Raw genomic sequence first — 15,678 nt, 5'->3', positions numbered from 1 at the left:
TTTTTGCAGAGGCATAGAAATCTTCAGTGATGGCTGTGAGACAGCTCGATAATGTGTATTCTTTTCCTATCAAGAGGTACTGCATACGTGAAGTAGCCTCCAAAGGGTTACATCTATAATTCATACATACAAGTACATACAACAAAGGCTAAAGGTACCTCACTGCCTGCATTTGAGACAATAAGAAAAGTACGCCACATGAAAAGAATATGTGGATACAAATCATGCAATTACATGTAAGATTAGGTCTCATTGTTTAATGTCGCAAAATATGATGTAATTACTGCAAAAAAACACATCACATATCTGAACCCATTTACCATTGAAGTTGCAGAATGACACTTTCCTGCGACCAGCAGCCGCAGTACACTACTTGCACTGACAACAAAAAAAAGAAAAGTATGTCACATACTGAAAGCACACATCTGCACAAATATTGGATTTGGTGTACCCTTGAATCCATAAGTTGCAGTTGTAACATATGAAGTAGTTATTCTGTAGAAAGTGTCGCATATTAAGAACTGCCTCAAGAAATGCATGGAGGAAGGTTGCAATGATAGCACTACTTTCGTAGCTACCACAGCATTGCCTGCTAAGCATGAAACGGAGCATAGCTCATTGAGTATTGAGGGGGGAGGCTGTGGATTAGTTTTGAGCATAGGCCCAGTGTTCTTGGGGTTGTGCCAAAACTTAGGTCCCCCCCTACAGCCGTCTCAACTCTTCTCGCATTTGAATGTGGCCACAACAGCCTAGGGTTGGACCCATGACCTTATGCTTTGAAGCAAAGTGCCACAGCTGCTCGGCCACGAAAACAGGCATGCTTCGTTTGCATACATAACTGGCAAGTATCAGAAACTATCAGCCATTTCAGACGGAAAAATTTAGTGTCATTGAGTTTGAGCCTAGTGCACCTTGCCACTATACTCCATCTTGCGAGTGGTTTGCAGCACTGCTGGAGGTAGGAGGCATACACAGGCAATATCCTTGAGCAGCGTAAAACGGTTCCTGGCGTAACTATCTATATAATGGCGGTATTAGAGCTTTGTCACTGCTTGGTACACGACACATCACCGCAATACATGATAAGTTAGGACCTTTGCGCATGCACATCGTATACTGCGCATTCAGCAGCCGTCGAGAAGACAACACAGCACAGAGACTTGCAAGATGGAGACCAGTGTCCTTCGCACACTGTCACAAGGAAAGGATTAGTGGTTATTGTTGTAATGTGCACTCTCCAGCGAGTGCAGTTGCTGAACCTCCTTCACTTGCATCTCACTGTCTAGCTTCAACAGCAATGCTTCAAGAATGAATAAAAGAGTACTGAGACTTTCACAGTCACTCTAAAACCACTTTCCCTGTGATTTCAAATGTTATAAGATCTCCTATACCATTTTGAATGGAAACTACCATTATTCCTTTGCTCACCATGAACACGATGCTCCCTTGTCTTAGATTGCAGCAAATGATCATGCTAATGATGTTGCAATTCACAATAATACTAGAGGTTGGCAAATATCAACACTTTCAAATATGAATCGAATACAAATAGTAAGTATATAATATTGAATAGTCAAAAGCAGACGCATATATTTACAGCAGCAATATTTATTTCGGCATAATTAGGTATAACGCTTGTACTGACTATTGAAAGAAAGACAGCCAACTATAATATGCTTTTGGTGTATAAAAGGATGACGCTTAGCACGTTGGAAGGTTGGGAAACACTGATATTTCAACTTGATACCAAAGTTAGTCTCAAAATGACGGACCTGGCATCATCAACATTGTTGTGAAGTCTTAACGACACATACATAATTTTGGCAACGTCATGTAGCAATGAGGCTGAAACGATCACGTTGCTCATAGAAGCATAAACCGGAGCACTGTGCATCTTCTGGCAGTGCTCTAGTGTGGCAGTTGCAGCAATCGCAGGTATGAAGTGAGCCAGTGTATCACAACGTCATGATGCCTCTACTGCCTGGATACCAAAACCAAAACTAGAATGTAGAAACAAGTAATATAGTAAATGATTTGGGGCGCTTTGACGCTTGTCTCTCTTCTTTCTTTTTTTCTGGAGTGTGGGATGGCTGAACATTCATTGACCATGAAATGAATGAGAAGCGAAAAATTTTGCGACATTACATGTTTAAGAATGTATAAGAAATGTACCATGCCACTCAAAGGAAAGCGACAGGTGCACCCAAAACAGCGCTTGCTGGTCATATTTCCCTTATATTTTGTCTGGGATCCACATGCCAAAACCACAATCTGTTTATGTGGCATGCTGTAAAGAGGGACTCCGCGTCAATTCTCACCACCTGGGGTTCTTCAACGTGCACCCAATGCACGACACACCGGCATTTTTGCATTTCACCCCCATCGAAATGCGGCCGCCGTGGCTGGTCTAATATGACAAGGATGAGAACGGCACGATGGCTCACCCACTGTGGGTCCAGGATGTATTTCTGCATGAGAACACGCCTAGTTCTTCGCCATCTTCCGTTAAAAAAAAAAAAAAAACTTGCCTATCAGATGTTTCCCAACCTTCCAACGTGCTAAGCGTCATCCTTTTATACACCAAAAGCATATTATAGTTGGCTGTCTTTCTTTCAATAGTCAGTACAAGCGTTATACCTAAATTATTTGGCAAAGCGTTGCCAAATTAATTTTAATCAGACTGAACTTTAACAAGCACCAAAATCTTCTGAGTCCAGAATCAAAGGCATTCTTGTGTTCTACATCCATGGGAATACAGCTGCCACAGCCGAGAATCGAACCTGTGAACTTGTGGTCGACAGAAAAACTCCACAGAAATTTAGAATTTGAATTTAGCTATTGGATTTCACTCTGCAAGATCTACACAGTACATTATGGGGGATATTGTAGTGGAGCTCTGGTTCAAGTCTGCCCAGCTGTGGTTATTTAACGTGCACCTAAGTCCAAGTATACAAACAATTTTGGCATTCCGCTCCCACCGAAAATCAAAACTACGACCTTGTACTAAGCAGCACAACACCTGAGCCATTAAACCAATACGTCAGTTAATTTCCGTTTGCTGAACAGCGCAGCAGCACATTGAAAAGCACGTAAACGCACAGAAAAAGGGTTTCCTAAGGGCTCGCATTTAGTTCAACTGTGAAGACCTTATTCTGTGCGTTGCAGAGAAAACTGCGAAGGCGTGCAACAGGTGCCATAACGGACACTGCAATACAACGGCTAGACGGAAAGGCAGACGGTGGGCAACGCTTTCGGCACTACAAAGCCCGAGTTTCGAACGAGTTCCCTGCAGCAGCATCGAGCAAATACTGCCATACCATTTTTCGGAGGACCCGCGTTCTGCAACCACGCCGACGACGGAATACACGGTAGACCGCGACTATTCGCTGATGGTTCTCCCTGTCCGTGATGACCGAAAACACAACACCGACTCACAGTAACGTGTAGCCTTCGAACAAAATTCAACAAGTCCTGGTCATTCACTGCAGCGTTAAGCAAAGATAACAAAAACTCAACACCGCATTCGACGTGCCCCTAATCCAAACGCGACAGCACGAGCGAGAATACGGTACCACGTAGTACGCTTTTTCTACTCACGTTGTCATAGGCTGCGCAGTCACTTCTCACTTTGTGGTTGAGCATGCTTTTATCAGCTGTTTTAGTACAAACGCTAGTCGAAGGCACGACAAAAAGTTCCGGCCCGCATGGCACCATGCTTAGACCACGCACTCGAACGTAACACACAACTTGAAACAAGTCGCGGCGCGAACGTGATGCACATGGCGATGGGGAAGCGTCCGCAACTCACGCAGCAAAGTAGATCCGAATGGGTCGCGAAGCTAGAGGTCATTCTAGCCAATGCCCAAAAAATATCCAAAAAATATTGCGCTGGCCCCATTGTCAAGTTACAAGATGGCGGCGTCCTAGCGGTTCCTTCTTTTTTTGGCCAAGCTTTGCCTCTAGAGCTTCTAGAGTCAGTTTATTCACTCTATGCATGCGAGTGCGTTACAATCTCGGAGGTTACGCTAAGCTATGATATTTGCGCTAATTTGAAACAGTGGTTAGACGTGAAGAAAAAATTCTAAAAGCGAAAGTTTGGTGGCAATAATAATTCACCGTCGCTTTCTAACACACTGCAAAACCACGAACACGCCAATGTGCTGCTTACAGGTGGTGTCCAACTCGCAGTGATGGCTCGCTCTTAGCAACAAAAGCTGATCTCGAAGGCCACACTTGAGCATATTGCAAATGCCGAAAGCAAGTGAAAAAGCCAAAAAAAAACGCGTAAAAATACGTAATAAAAAACATTCTTCAGACATTGTTACATGTTTTACTATCCCTTCCGCAAATAAAATAAAATTTTATTCATTTCATTGTTTTGAAACTTCTCGTTTCGGCGAAATGACCAATTTTTTGGACGTCCTCTTGTGACGTGAGCCAACAGACGCGTCCTACGCCAGAAGGCTGCGAGCCGAGTGCGGGCCAGTGTGCAGACGACAAGCGCAGCAGACGGCCGTACTACAGCCACTACAGCCTAGTTTGATAAACCTGTGAGGCGTTGCGGAGCTTCCGAGTAGGATTCGGCATTAAATCCCCGTTATGTCTAACGACAGAAGGGAGAACTCCGGTGCTGCCAGGTCATCGCGTGTCGTCAGTCTCCTGGAAAGTGCTGAAGCGGGTGCGTTCGCCGATCGACACGCCTTTCGAGCGTTCATTGTTTGTCCCTCGCATTGTTTGACGTGTTAACGGCTCACTTTTGCCTTTAGAGCGTGCGGTCGTGGAACAGTATTTGCGGTCGCTGGAAACGCACTGCTCAGAGAATCTGAGAAATGAAATCTTGAGCGGTACGCATTCTTCTGGAATGACATTTAGTGCAAACTTTTGACTATGCTGGGTTCTATTTGTTTTCTCTTTTCGTTTCCACAGTGGCAAATGAACTTGCTGCTCTGAAAACACGACACATCAGTGCTTTAGGTAAAGCTGTTCTTCCTTTCATACCTAAATGCTACTTTACCTGTCAAACTCGGGGTACGCGTTGGTGTTTCACCCCTAGCTGTTCTGAACGAGATATTCTCTTTTTAAAATCCCAGATGAACTTGACGCATTGAAGGCTGCGACTGACACCCTCCAGACTCAATGTGAACAGTGAGTACACTGTGCGTTTTTAGAACCTGTCCACAACTTCATACCCCGATGACTGCCTCTCATGTTGCAGGTTCGTGAAAGCAAATGAAGGAGTTTCTACGAGGATTACGGAACTTTCAACAAAAATTCGTCAGGAAAGGGCTTCAAGACTTGAGAAATTGTGAGGTTTCCTTTGTGGCCAATGAGCTTTTCCTTATTATATAATAACCTTTTTTTTTTTTTTACTTTTTCTTTTCAGAACCAGTTTTGAGCAGTATATCAATGGAACTTGTAACGCGTTGGAAAAAATTGTGTGGGTAAGAGAATATAACCCTATCTCGCAGCATTGAGTAGCATTCGTACTACTCTTGCTTCCTTGTTAGCTTGTTGTAAATCGGAACAAAATTGCTACTCCAAATGTAGCTTTTGACCATATAGTGCTCACACTAAAGCCCGTTTCACATGGTGCGATTTTGTCTGCGAATTCGCACGTGCGAATTCGCAGCTGGGGAAAATAGGCCGCCGGACCCTTCGTGCGTGCGTTTTTTCGATGTTCGGCGTGCTGAACTTCTCTGCGAAAAACGCAGATGCGTTAATTGGTAGCCACTGTAGCGGTGGAAGCAGACGACCAATAGGAGGCGGCTCGCTCATACGTTATCGCCAGTCAGAATGCTTAACGAGTATGCGAAAAACGCAGCTGCCGTAGATCCATGTGAAACGGCATTGCGAATTTCGCATCTGCGGAAATCGCAGCTGCGAAAAACGCACTGCAAAATCGCACCATGTGAAACGGACCATATGTCACGCTGTATTTATCAAAAAAAAAAAAAAAAAAATTCTTGTGTTTTAGACTCCAGAGACGCATGAAAAGCTGGCAGAAACCCTGAGGATTCAAATGCCTGAGCTAGAGCAGCATTGTAAGTGATCTAGCATTGTACATTTTATTGTACTGTCCATTTTTGCCCAGTTATTGTGCATTGGAAACGTTGGGGATAAAAAAAAAAGATTGCACGCGGCTTTGCAGGACTACAATGTGGTATTCCGCATCCATCTGTACTTAGATTTAGGTGCACGTTAAAGAACCCCAGGTGGTCCAAATTTCCGGAGTCCCCCACTACGGCGTGCCTCATAATCAGAACTGGTTTTGGCACGTAAAACCCCATAATTTAATTTTAATTTTGTATAGTTAATTCTTCAAATTGGGAAGAAAAATTCAGGATGAATCAATACAGTCACATGTTGTATTGACAGGAAACTACCGTGTGATACACGTCCGCTGAAGGATGTCAACATATTTTTAAAGCAGCCAATGGAGATAGCAGGAGGAGCTGGTGAATGACGGTTTTGCGTGCCTGACAGTGCCAGAGGATAAAATGAATACGCATTAGCTGTAGCCATTCAAGGAAAGGTACTAAAGTTAATATGAAGCAGTGTTATGCAAAAGAATGCACTTGGTGCATTCTAAAAGAAAAAATTATTGAGTATAAACCATAGATTTTCAATTAAAACCAATAGCCAAACTTTTGGCTATTCCCAACCTCATGCCTAGAAGTTGACAGTGTTCATTGTGTGTTGTCTGTTCTGAAAGTCAACAAGTTGTGCCTTTTGCAGGCTGATAAAAAAGGAAGGTTTGTAGTGGTCAAAAAGGGCGTTTTTAATGAAAAAGCGCTGCAAGCAGTGTTTAAAAACTTTGTACCTGTTAAGAAACGTGAGGTAAGAATAAAAACGAAGTTTATAGAATTTTGCAACAAATGGAACTGACGTTACTCGCTAAAGGTATAGAGAAAAGTAGAGGCATATGTTTATCATTATATTTTACGGCAAAGGTGCACAAGCTGGATATACTTTTCAGAAGCATTATCAGTGAGTCTGGTTGGTGGCAGCACAACATAAGCCAATTCTTGCAGAAGAAATGAAAGTTGCTAGCGATGAACGACCCGTTCCGGACGAAGAAATCGGATAAAGTTGTGCAGTTTTTGCATGGCAATGAAGATATTGGTTATGCATTTTGATCTATATAGAAGATTTATTTTAATCAGTGCCACAGCGTGAACTTTTGACTTCTGTAAATTATTGCATGGAGGAAAATGGCACGATACCCTTCCAGAATGATGCCGGGCTGTCAGTGGGGAATTTTTTTAATCTGTTGTAATATTACCTTAAGGTAACTTGCATTCTTTTCAATGACCAGTCGTTTTTACAGCGGAATGGCATATGCACTGCATGCTGTGTTGCCCCAGTTTTATGCGATATTTTTTTAGCAAGTGTAGGCCGGTCTTTAGACCACGTTTTTAATGAGAAGAAAATTTTAAAAGGTTTCAGGTACGTTGATAATCTTTTAGTGTTTTTAACGTTTGACTCTTCCTACCGGGATACGGTTGACAAGATTTTAAATGATATTAAGCAACACGGACAAGGCCTTGTTTTACCCAAGAGTTACCCCAGAATAATGTTTGGAGTTTTTGGACCTTAGGCTTGAGGTCCGCGAATGACGTGTGTTGGGCTTACCAACCACGCGTAAAAAAAAAAGGAACTCTTGGAGTTTTAAGTCGGATCATTCGAAAGTAATAAAAAGAGGAATTGCGTCCTCGTGTATGAAATTGGCTCTCAAAAAATTGTGTGTGCATAAGATGCAGGATAGCTTTGAGGATCAGGTGCACCGACTTTTGGCAGCAGGTTTCCCATGTCACTCCTGACAGCAGTTGCCGAGGCCCTGATTCAGAAAAAAAAAAAAAAAACGTAAAGAGGACGGCTGCTGAATGTGGAAACCTTCAGGCCTGTAGGCCTGTACCTTATCTTCATAAGATCACATCAACTCAAGAGAGTTTCTCGCAGGTATGGTGTCCCTCTGGCGTTTTCTGCACTGAACAAGCTTGCTAAGCTGTGCTTTTGCACTTGTGGTGATAGCAGGCATGGATGCCAAATCAGACACGCCATCTCCTACATCCCATGCACCTTCGGTGTGGTTTATGCCTTCCCTCTGTCATGTGGAAAGACTTGCATCAAGCAGACAGGGCGATGTATCAATGAGCTACTTAGGGAACATGTGCAAAAATTAACCAATAATGCAGACAAAGGTGCACATCTTGTTGCCCATCTTAATTCCTGCCGATTACGCAATTGTGCACCGCAATTTTATGAGATGTCGATTCTCGGCAGAAGCATAAATGAACACATACAGCTGACCCTGGAAGCTTTCCACATAAAGAAATAAAACAGATGACTGTATCAGTGATACTTCCTTGTCCCTATACTCTGCCGAATATAATTTCTTGTGCACACGCCTTTGGTAAGTGTCTCTGGTGTGACATGCGTATTTATGTCTTGTGTTGTGTGCGTATGCGTGGTTAAGGGTGTGTATATATATATATATATTGCGTTGTCGTAAGAAGAATAAAGCAGTTGTTAGTCAGCGCCAGTGCTTGTCTCGTCTCTTCGTTGTGGTTTGTCCTGGGTGCTTGCGCTGCATTTTTTTTCACCTTAAAATACAATCTACCAACTAGCCCCAACTGAAGTTTTATTGAATTTCAAAAAGCTATTCGCTTTATTAAAGCGATCTTTCTATGCCTCGTATCTCTTGCAAACTTGCGATTTCGTGCACACTGTGATGCACTAGCGTATGTGATACACACCTTGAGCTTCCTGTTAGGTAGCTCCACTGGATGAAGTCCGCCTATAATGCTCTAAAGAAATGCGTGAACAATGGTGGGATTGAACCTCTGTCTTCCAGCACAGCACCCCAATGCTGTAACCATTAGGCCACAATCACACACATGCATCTATCATGCCAAAGTAGCTGTTTGGAATGTATGGTGCATGTATCACATACCAGTCTCCCGCATTCTTTCCTCGTAGTAGCTAGCACTTTGAAATGTTAGATGCACTGCCTTCACAATCGGCCCACAAGAGCGGTTAGATGTAATGAAAGAAAACAGGTCTGATGACCCAAAGATAGCTACAGTTGAGCGCTTTTACAACGAACGCCTCTACACCGAAATGACCTGTATAACGAAGGAATAATTGTGTTTTGGTTCTATTGTGAGCGGTGTGGTGCACGACCTTTACAACAAAGTGACCTGTATAACAAATGATTTTGGAGTAGTCTCCAAGCACATCGTTACAGAGGCATTCGACTGTATTCGCTTGAATAGTGGCAACGCTAAAAGTATTGAGTATCGGACATTGCAACAGTGTCCCTTGGTTAATAAAAATTTTTCTGTACTGTGAATTACACAGTACTGTGTGCTGAGCTTCATTGATTTAATTAGGATTTGTCTCTGGTGTATCTCAAGAAGCACAAGCAATTCAGTTAGTATGGACCTTATAATAAATGGCCACAGCATTTTCTCTGCTTTTTCTATGCCGCAGTGCGGTATACATTGTCTCTGCTTTGCGCTATTTTTACCCTCTTGTCTGCCTGATTTCCTCGGTGATTGTATACACATCAGAAGTATCCTACCACAATGACTACTATACTCCGTTTTATAGGACACAACAAAATACTTTGCGTTACAATGTTGATATTTTCAGCTCTTGCATTTGCTCATTATCTGATTTCTGTAATTAATGTAATTCAATATTTTGTTGCATGTTAGCACTGTACTTTCAGGTTTTCTGTTTTGTTTGCTATTTTATTTTCTGTTGTTTGTGTAACACAAGTGCACCAATACTAAGGCCTAAAGCTATTCTTGGGCACTTCCAGAAATAAATGAAAAAAAAACAATAAAAATAAAGGAAAATATTTATAGCAGGCTAGGATGCAGTAGTGTGGCCATAGAAATCTCACTCAACGAGTTTTGCAATAGTACAATTTTTGATCTGTGATTCTTTCTAGGAAATAACTACTTCAAATATTAAAACTTGTGCGCTAAAGTGACATCAAATCGCAGAATATTTGTGCACCTTTGTGTTTCCTGTATGTGACATGCTATGTTTTGGTCGCAAGTGCCAGCAGTGCACAGCAACTGCGACGAAACAGTGCGCAGCATCCACAAGTCGCAGAGATTTGGCACTCTGCTTGTTTGGTAGTAAATAGGTTCAGATCTGCAACACTTTCCTTCTTATAATTACATGATACTTTGCGTCCTGAAATTGAGACCTAATGTTACATATGTGATGCACAATTTTTTGGTCACGAATGCTTGCAGTGAGAGAATTTTCTAGCCTTTGCAGAGTCTCCTGTTATATATGAAAGGATGTACAGTAAAAAAAGACAACTTGCTACTTTGGCTACCTAGCTGATGGCTGTTATCAGTTTCCAGATCAATGCTTGACATTAAAAAGCAATGACAACTATGCTTCATGAAAATGATCCATGAAGGGTGACATATACAACCAAATGCAACTTTTGTACATTAACAACTTCCTATGGCCATTCAGTTCTCACTTACGTTGGGCATCTTGTTTTTGCGCAAGGTTGCTTAGGAGAATGATTACCTTTGTCTTGCATTGAAAGTGGCAATGTATGAGATGTCGTTCGGTGTTAAAAATCAATACTTTTTGTTGACGTTGTGGAAATTTATTTGATGGGAACGTTCCCCACTGTTGCATGTTTTTGTCGCCCGAGTGAAAACCTAATTGATGCAGCATTATTAACTTTAGGGCCTGTTGACTGTAACGGGACGAATAGCGAATGGATAAAGTCACATGAGACTTATCTTTGTAGGTGCATACTTGGATTCACGTCTAGAGAGCAAGAGGGCTGAGCTGGACCAGTTGCAAGGACAGAGCACTAACAACTGCTCGGCAGAAGATGCCACATTTGGACCTGAGGAGCAGCAAGCAATCCTGTGAGTTGTGCTTCATGTCAAAGTGGTCGATACGCATACAACTTCACTCCAACGTTGCTTTCTTCAATAATGGAAGAGTTAAAGAAAATGACCTCTTGAAATAGGGTGCATTCATGAAACAGCACCGCCTGAAAAGTCACTTTTAGTGTTTCGAACTATGAATCGGAAATCATCAGGGCTGCAATTGGTGAAATGATTCTGTTATGAGTACAAAATTCATTATTATACTATGTTGGTACAGTATTTATTTTACAGTGCAGTATTAATATTTATTGCAAAACCTGTAATAATGAGAGGCACTGCAGTGCCCCTCATCACCGAACGGTAGTACTAGGATGGTAAAACCTAGCAGCCAACCAAATAAATCCTCATTTTCACTTTCAGTAACTGTGGTGAATGTGGAAATCATTGATTGTGAAAACTGTCACAGGGCCGTGTGATTAATAGTGTAGCTGTAAACCTGACTTTCCATATTTTTGTTTTGGTGTGTACAACCAGCTATACCATTAATTCAACCTCATTACAAAGTGCACAATCCACTCAAGTTATTCAGTGTTCGAATCCTTTATATATTCGAAGTACCTTGTGATGTTGGTCTGAACTTCCCTCTCATGTGGCAGATACTCTGCATAGTAAAGTGTCAAAATCAAAATAAGGGGTTTAAGGTCCGAAATCCAATACATGGGCTATGAGGCACATCATAGTGGAGGACCCCAAGTTAATTTCAACCATCCAGCGTTCTTTAATGTGCGACTAAATCAAAGTACACGAGCATCATAGCATTTCGCCTCCATTGAAATTCAATTAACGAAGCTGGAAATTGAACCCGCTGTTTCATACTTGGCAGCATAATGTCATTGCCACTAAACCACCAGAGCTGGGACAAGTGTGATTGGCCTTGTGTGCAAATAGGTGTTCTGCCAGTTTGTTTACTTGCCAGGCACAGTCGTAGCCACTTGTGTGGATTCCAAATTGTGCACATGGAATAGGAAAAAACACATATCCTGCGCTTGTTGAGACAAGAAACATGTGGAAGACACAAAGGAAAACCAAGCATGACATTGAAACAGTGTACCAATATATGAGGATTGTTTTTACAGCGAAGCTGTCAATGGCTAGGGTTCTATGAATTTTTTCGTGTCCATGAACAGATCTGCCAATGCAAAAACTCAGCTCCTGAATTTGATGCAAAATCGCTCCATTGTATGCAAAAGCTTATATGTATCATCACTGGGATACGCATTTTCAGTAGATAAGTTATGAATAGCACCATTTCCAAAATTCATAGACTCTCAGGTAGATAATAAGGGTTTCTCAAAGATGCGACCCACGTCGTCTATGTGTACGCTCGCACCACCCTCTCTTTGTCAGCGTTCCAAGCGCTTGCGTGCCTAGTTTCCTTCCGCTCTCCCAGGGTGGCGGTCCCATCATGCGTGTCTAGTTTCCTCCGGCTCCCCGAGGTGTGGCGCTAGTCTTATAGGCGAATGTATGCCGCCGATCAAAATAAAAGTGTGTGTGCGTGTCTTTCATCGGGATGACCGCCATCTACACTCAAGAGAAATAAATTTGCTTATACCTTTGGTCTAAATTCTGTGTCATCTCTGTGTTGTGTGCTAAACTGCTTTCCTGGAAATCCACCTTCACAGCAGTGAAATGGTGCTTAATTTTTGTTTTTTCAATTTGAGCAAAATCCGTCAAAATTGAAGTGGTGAAAAATGCAAATATTTTATAGGGGTGAAGCCACTAATTGTCAATGGAAAATAACTTTTTCTGGGCTTATTGGCAGCAATGAGACATGCAACTGGGACTCGTACCTCCATCTACCATACACAGCTAAAGTACAGTTTGACACTAAATCTTAAATTTGGGTCTTTTTTGTATCGCAACAAATTGTCCCACTTTGAATACAAATGTTTAATCTAGGCGCTTTGGGCTATCTCAAATTTCTGCTTTTGTCTCGCTTTTGTCGTGTTGTACATGTCGTGTTGTACATGTCGTGTTGTACATACTTACACAACATGTTACACATGTTGTGTAAGTATATTTTGGCCAAATGCAAGCACAGCGCAAAACTACACGTCTGTAAAAAGTCCTATCTTACAGCACGCCGCTAATTTGGAGGAGACGTGTGGTTTTCGCTAGGCCCCCAATGGATGAACCCACAAGCTTCACGAGCCATTAAATTGAAGTGTGCTTGCTCTGTCAAGCTATCCACAGTTCAATAAATTTTGCTCAAGCCTTTCACTGATGCCTGTGATACAAGCATGCATATCAATGCTTTCTATGTGTGGGTACACTTCGGCAGAGGCACAGCTTTTAGAGTTCTCATAGCAAACGTACACTTGCCCACAACATAAGTCGAGGCATGCGAGAGTGTGGACACGCACCACAGAGAGATGGCGCAGTTAGCGCATCGAAGCAAGCCTGTGCACGCGCAGTGATTCCTAGATGTATGATGGTGTGACCGTGTTGTCCGTTACATTAGTTGGGCTTATCAAGCCTGCGTTACAAAGGTGAAGTAAGGTTTGCTTTCAGTAGCGTGTTGCATTCGCAGTAAGCTAGCCTTGCATTTGTGGGCCAGATGTAAAATGCCAGCAGTTTGACCTCATTCAGCCCAGCACATGGAGTCACAGACTCCGTCAGCAACAATTTAGCAGACGACATGAAGCCTTGCTTCCAACCACCACTGCGCCTGCACAGGTTTATTTCAATGCATGGCTAGGAATTGTGGCTCGGCTGTGCTGGCTGCACTAGCGCACCTTGTAGCGCAACCATACTCGCATGCCTCGCAATATTTTGTCGGTGAGTATACTTTTCAAGGTCCTCGTCTAAGTGCCAACTTGTTGCCAACTTCATCATAGCCACCGTAATTTATAGCCGGGGACTGCTTCACTGCCAAAAACAACCAGACGTGTTCACGGAAGAGGTCGCATCGCAGATGTCATACCAGTGTAGTCACGTAATGCCGTTAGGGCACTGCAATTGGATAACATTGATTGGCACAAACAAAGGACTTGGCTTTTTCGTTTAAAGCACAATTCTCTAGCATGATTTTACTGTCTAAATTGGCTCATTTTGATATAACCTCATTGTTCAAACGAAGTGTATGAAAGTCCAATTTTGAATTCCAGTGTTTCCGGCTTAGTTTCAGTTTTGGGATTTGGCTCGCTATGAAAAAAAAAACACTTTTCATATGCTGTTCTTTTGACGATTTGTGCATTGTGACTAATAAAAAATGCATTGCCTGAATTTCTTCGGCAGGCATTACTGAATCACAATATCTTTGCCTTCTCTGTTCCCATTGCAGACAAATCTTCAGAGAAGAGGTCAGCAAATATGAGACTACGCGTAGGCGTCTTGCACTGCAGAAGCACGATTTGAAGGAAGAGATTGATCGTCTTTCACGTAGGGAGTAGTTAGCTCACCAGAAATCACCATGCCCAACATGCCAAAGAGCCTGTGATAACAGCCACGAATCACACATACCTGGTGTACCTTAATTTATATTCATATACATGACCTTGCTGAACTATTTTACTTTCTATAGATTGATGTAGCACTCAACTGTTGTTTTACTGTGAGTCATGGCAAATTAACATGATGAATGAAATAAAACATTCCAGCAAATTTGACGATTATTGCTGCTTTTTCCTAGGAAACATAAAAAGGCCTCTTCATCCATTTTATCACTGATAGCGAGCTGTTTACGTAGTCACAAAAATATGACCATTCTACCGAGTACAGTTAATGATGCATGCTCCTATCTCTGCAGTTTTCATGAAACAACAGTATGCCACTGTTATTTCTGTGTGCAGGCTAAGATCAGATTTGTATATATTGTAATGATGGCTCGAGATCAGGGGCGGTATTCTGTAAGAGTCTACCTAGTGGTCTGTCCACTTCGGCGACCGTTCATTCGCTGCAGCTTGATGTGCAGGAAGGAGACTGGCTGGCACTTTCCTGCACGTCAAGCTGCAGCGAATCAACGGTCGCAGAAATGGCGAAATGGACAGTCCACTAGGTAGACTCTTACAGAATACCGCCCCAGATCAATACTTCGCTGCTCGAGCACAGAATTATTGGTGGTATGAAATTTAAGTGTTACGTAGCCTTTTTGTTTGTGCTGTCTAGACAACAGTGTATGTGCTGCGACTTGCAGCCAACATTGCAAAAGCAATGGGTAATGTTCCCGGTTCAGGCAAATCGCACAATGTTTTAGTGTGGTGTCCCGCTTTTCCAGTGGCAACATTGTGTCCCACATCCACGCCTCCACTGTGTTACTATAGAGTTGTTGCACAAAGAAGGGTAGTCTATGGTGTAGTGTTATGTATGCATAGCAAACACTCCACTGAAATCGGCACTGTTATCATGCTGAACTGCTGAAAGGAAGTGTGCACAAATTTTCGTGACCAGATTGCAGGCAGTGGAAAATCATCAGTATGAGTTGCCACTAGAGAAAGAGACAGACAGCCCGTCCTACCACCTGATAACGTAAACGGAGCGAAGACAAGGCAGAAATTTACTAGGGGCGTATCATAATGAATTGCTCTTTCTTCTTTATTTTTCTGGGGGCGAGGGGGGGGGGGGGGGCAAACGGAACTGTGTTGCATATCTGTTTGAATGTCTACTTTCTCATCATAAATGCCCTGGAGAGCATTGCACTTCACCTATCGGTGAGGCAGTCTAGCTAGGCCCACCTATAACCGCTTGTTTGGAGTGCTGCATGCCGATGCCCGGACAGCATCTTTCAGCGCCTCTATGTTAG

The 15,678-nt window shown here is 42.6% G+C and overlaps 1 protein-coding gene across 2 annotated transcripts; it reads left to right on the top strand.

Moving 5' to 3' along the window:
* The first annotated feature begins 4,469 nt into the window (after window positions 1-4,469).
* Window positions 4,470-14,540, top strand: LOC119441566 (uncharacterized). 2 transcript variants are annotated; one of them, XM_037706175.2, is made up of 9 exons: window positions 4,470-4,678; window positions 4,767-4,844; window positions 4,927-4,974; window positions 5,091-5,145; window positions 5,216-5,305; window positions 5,384-5,441; window positions 5,975-6,041; window positions 10,790-10,913; window positions 14,221-14,540. In XM_037706175.2, the coding sequence occupies exons 1-9, from the start codon at window positions 4,600-4,602 to the stop codon at window positions 14,327-14,329; spliced, it is 708 nt and encodes a 235-aa protein (XP_037562103.1). In that variant the 5' UTR covers window positions 4,470-4,599; the 3' UTR covers window positions 14,330-14,540. The 2 variants fall into 2 exon arrangements, with proteins under 2 accessions (XP_037562103.1, XP_049517369.1); XM_049661412.1 differs by lacking the exon at window positions 4,767-4,844.
* Window positions 14,541-15,678: the final 1,138 nt, after the last annotated feature.

The sequence above is a fragment of the Dermacentor silvarum genome, chromosome 2, assembly GCF_013339745.2.
Source record: "Dermacentor silvarum isolate Dsil-2018 chromosome 2, BIME_Dsil_1.4, whole genome shotgun sequence".
NCBI lineage: Eukaryota > Metazoa > Arthropoda > Arachnida > Ixodida > Ixodidae > Dermacentor > Dermacentor silvarum.
This window is presented reverse-complemented; position numbering and strand designations above follow the sequence as displayed.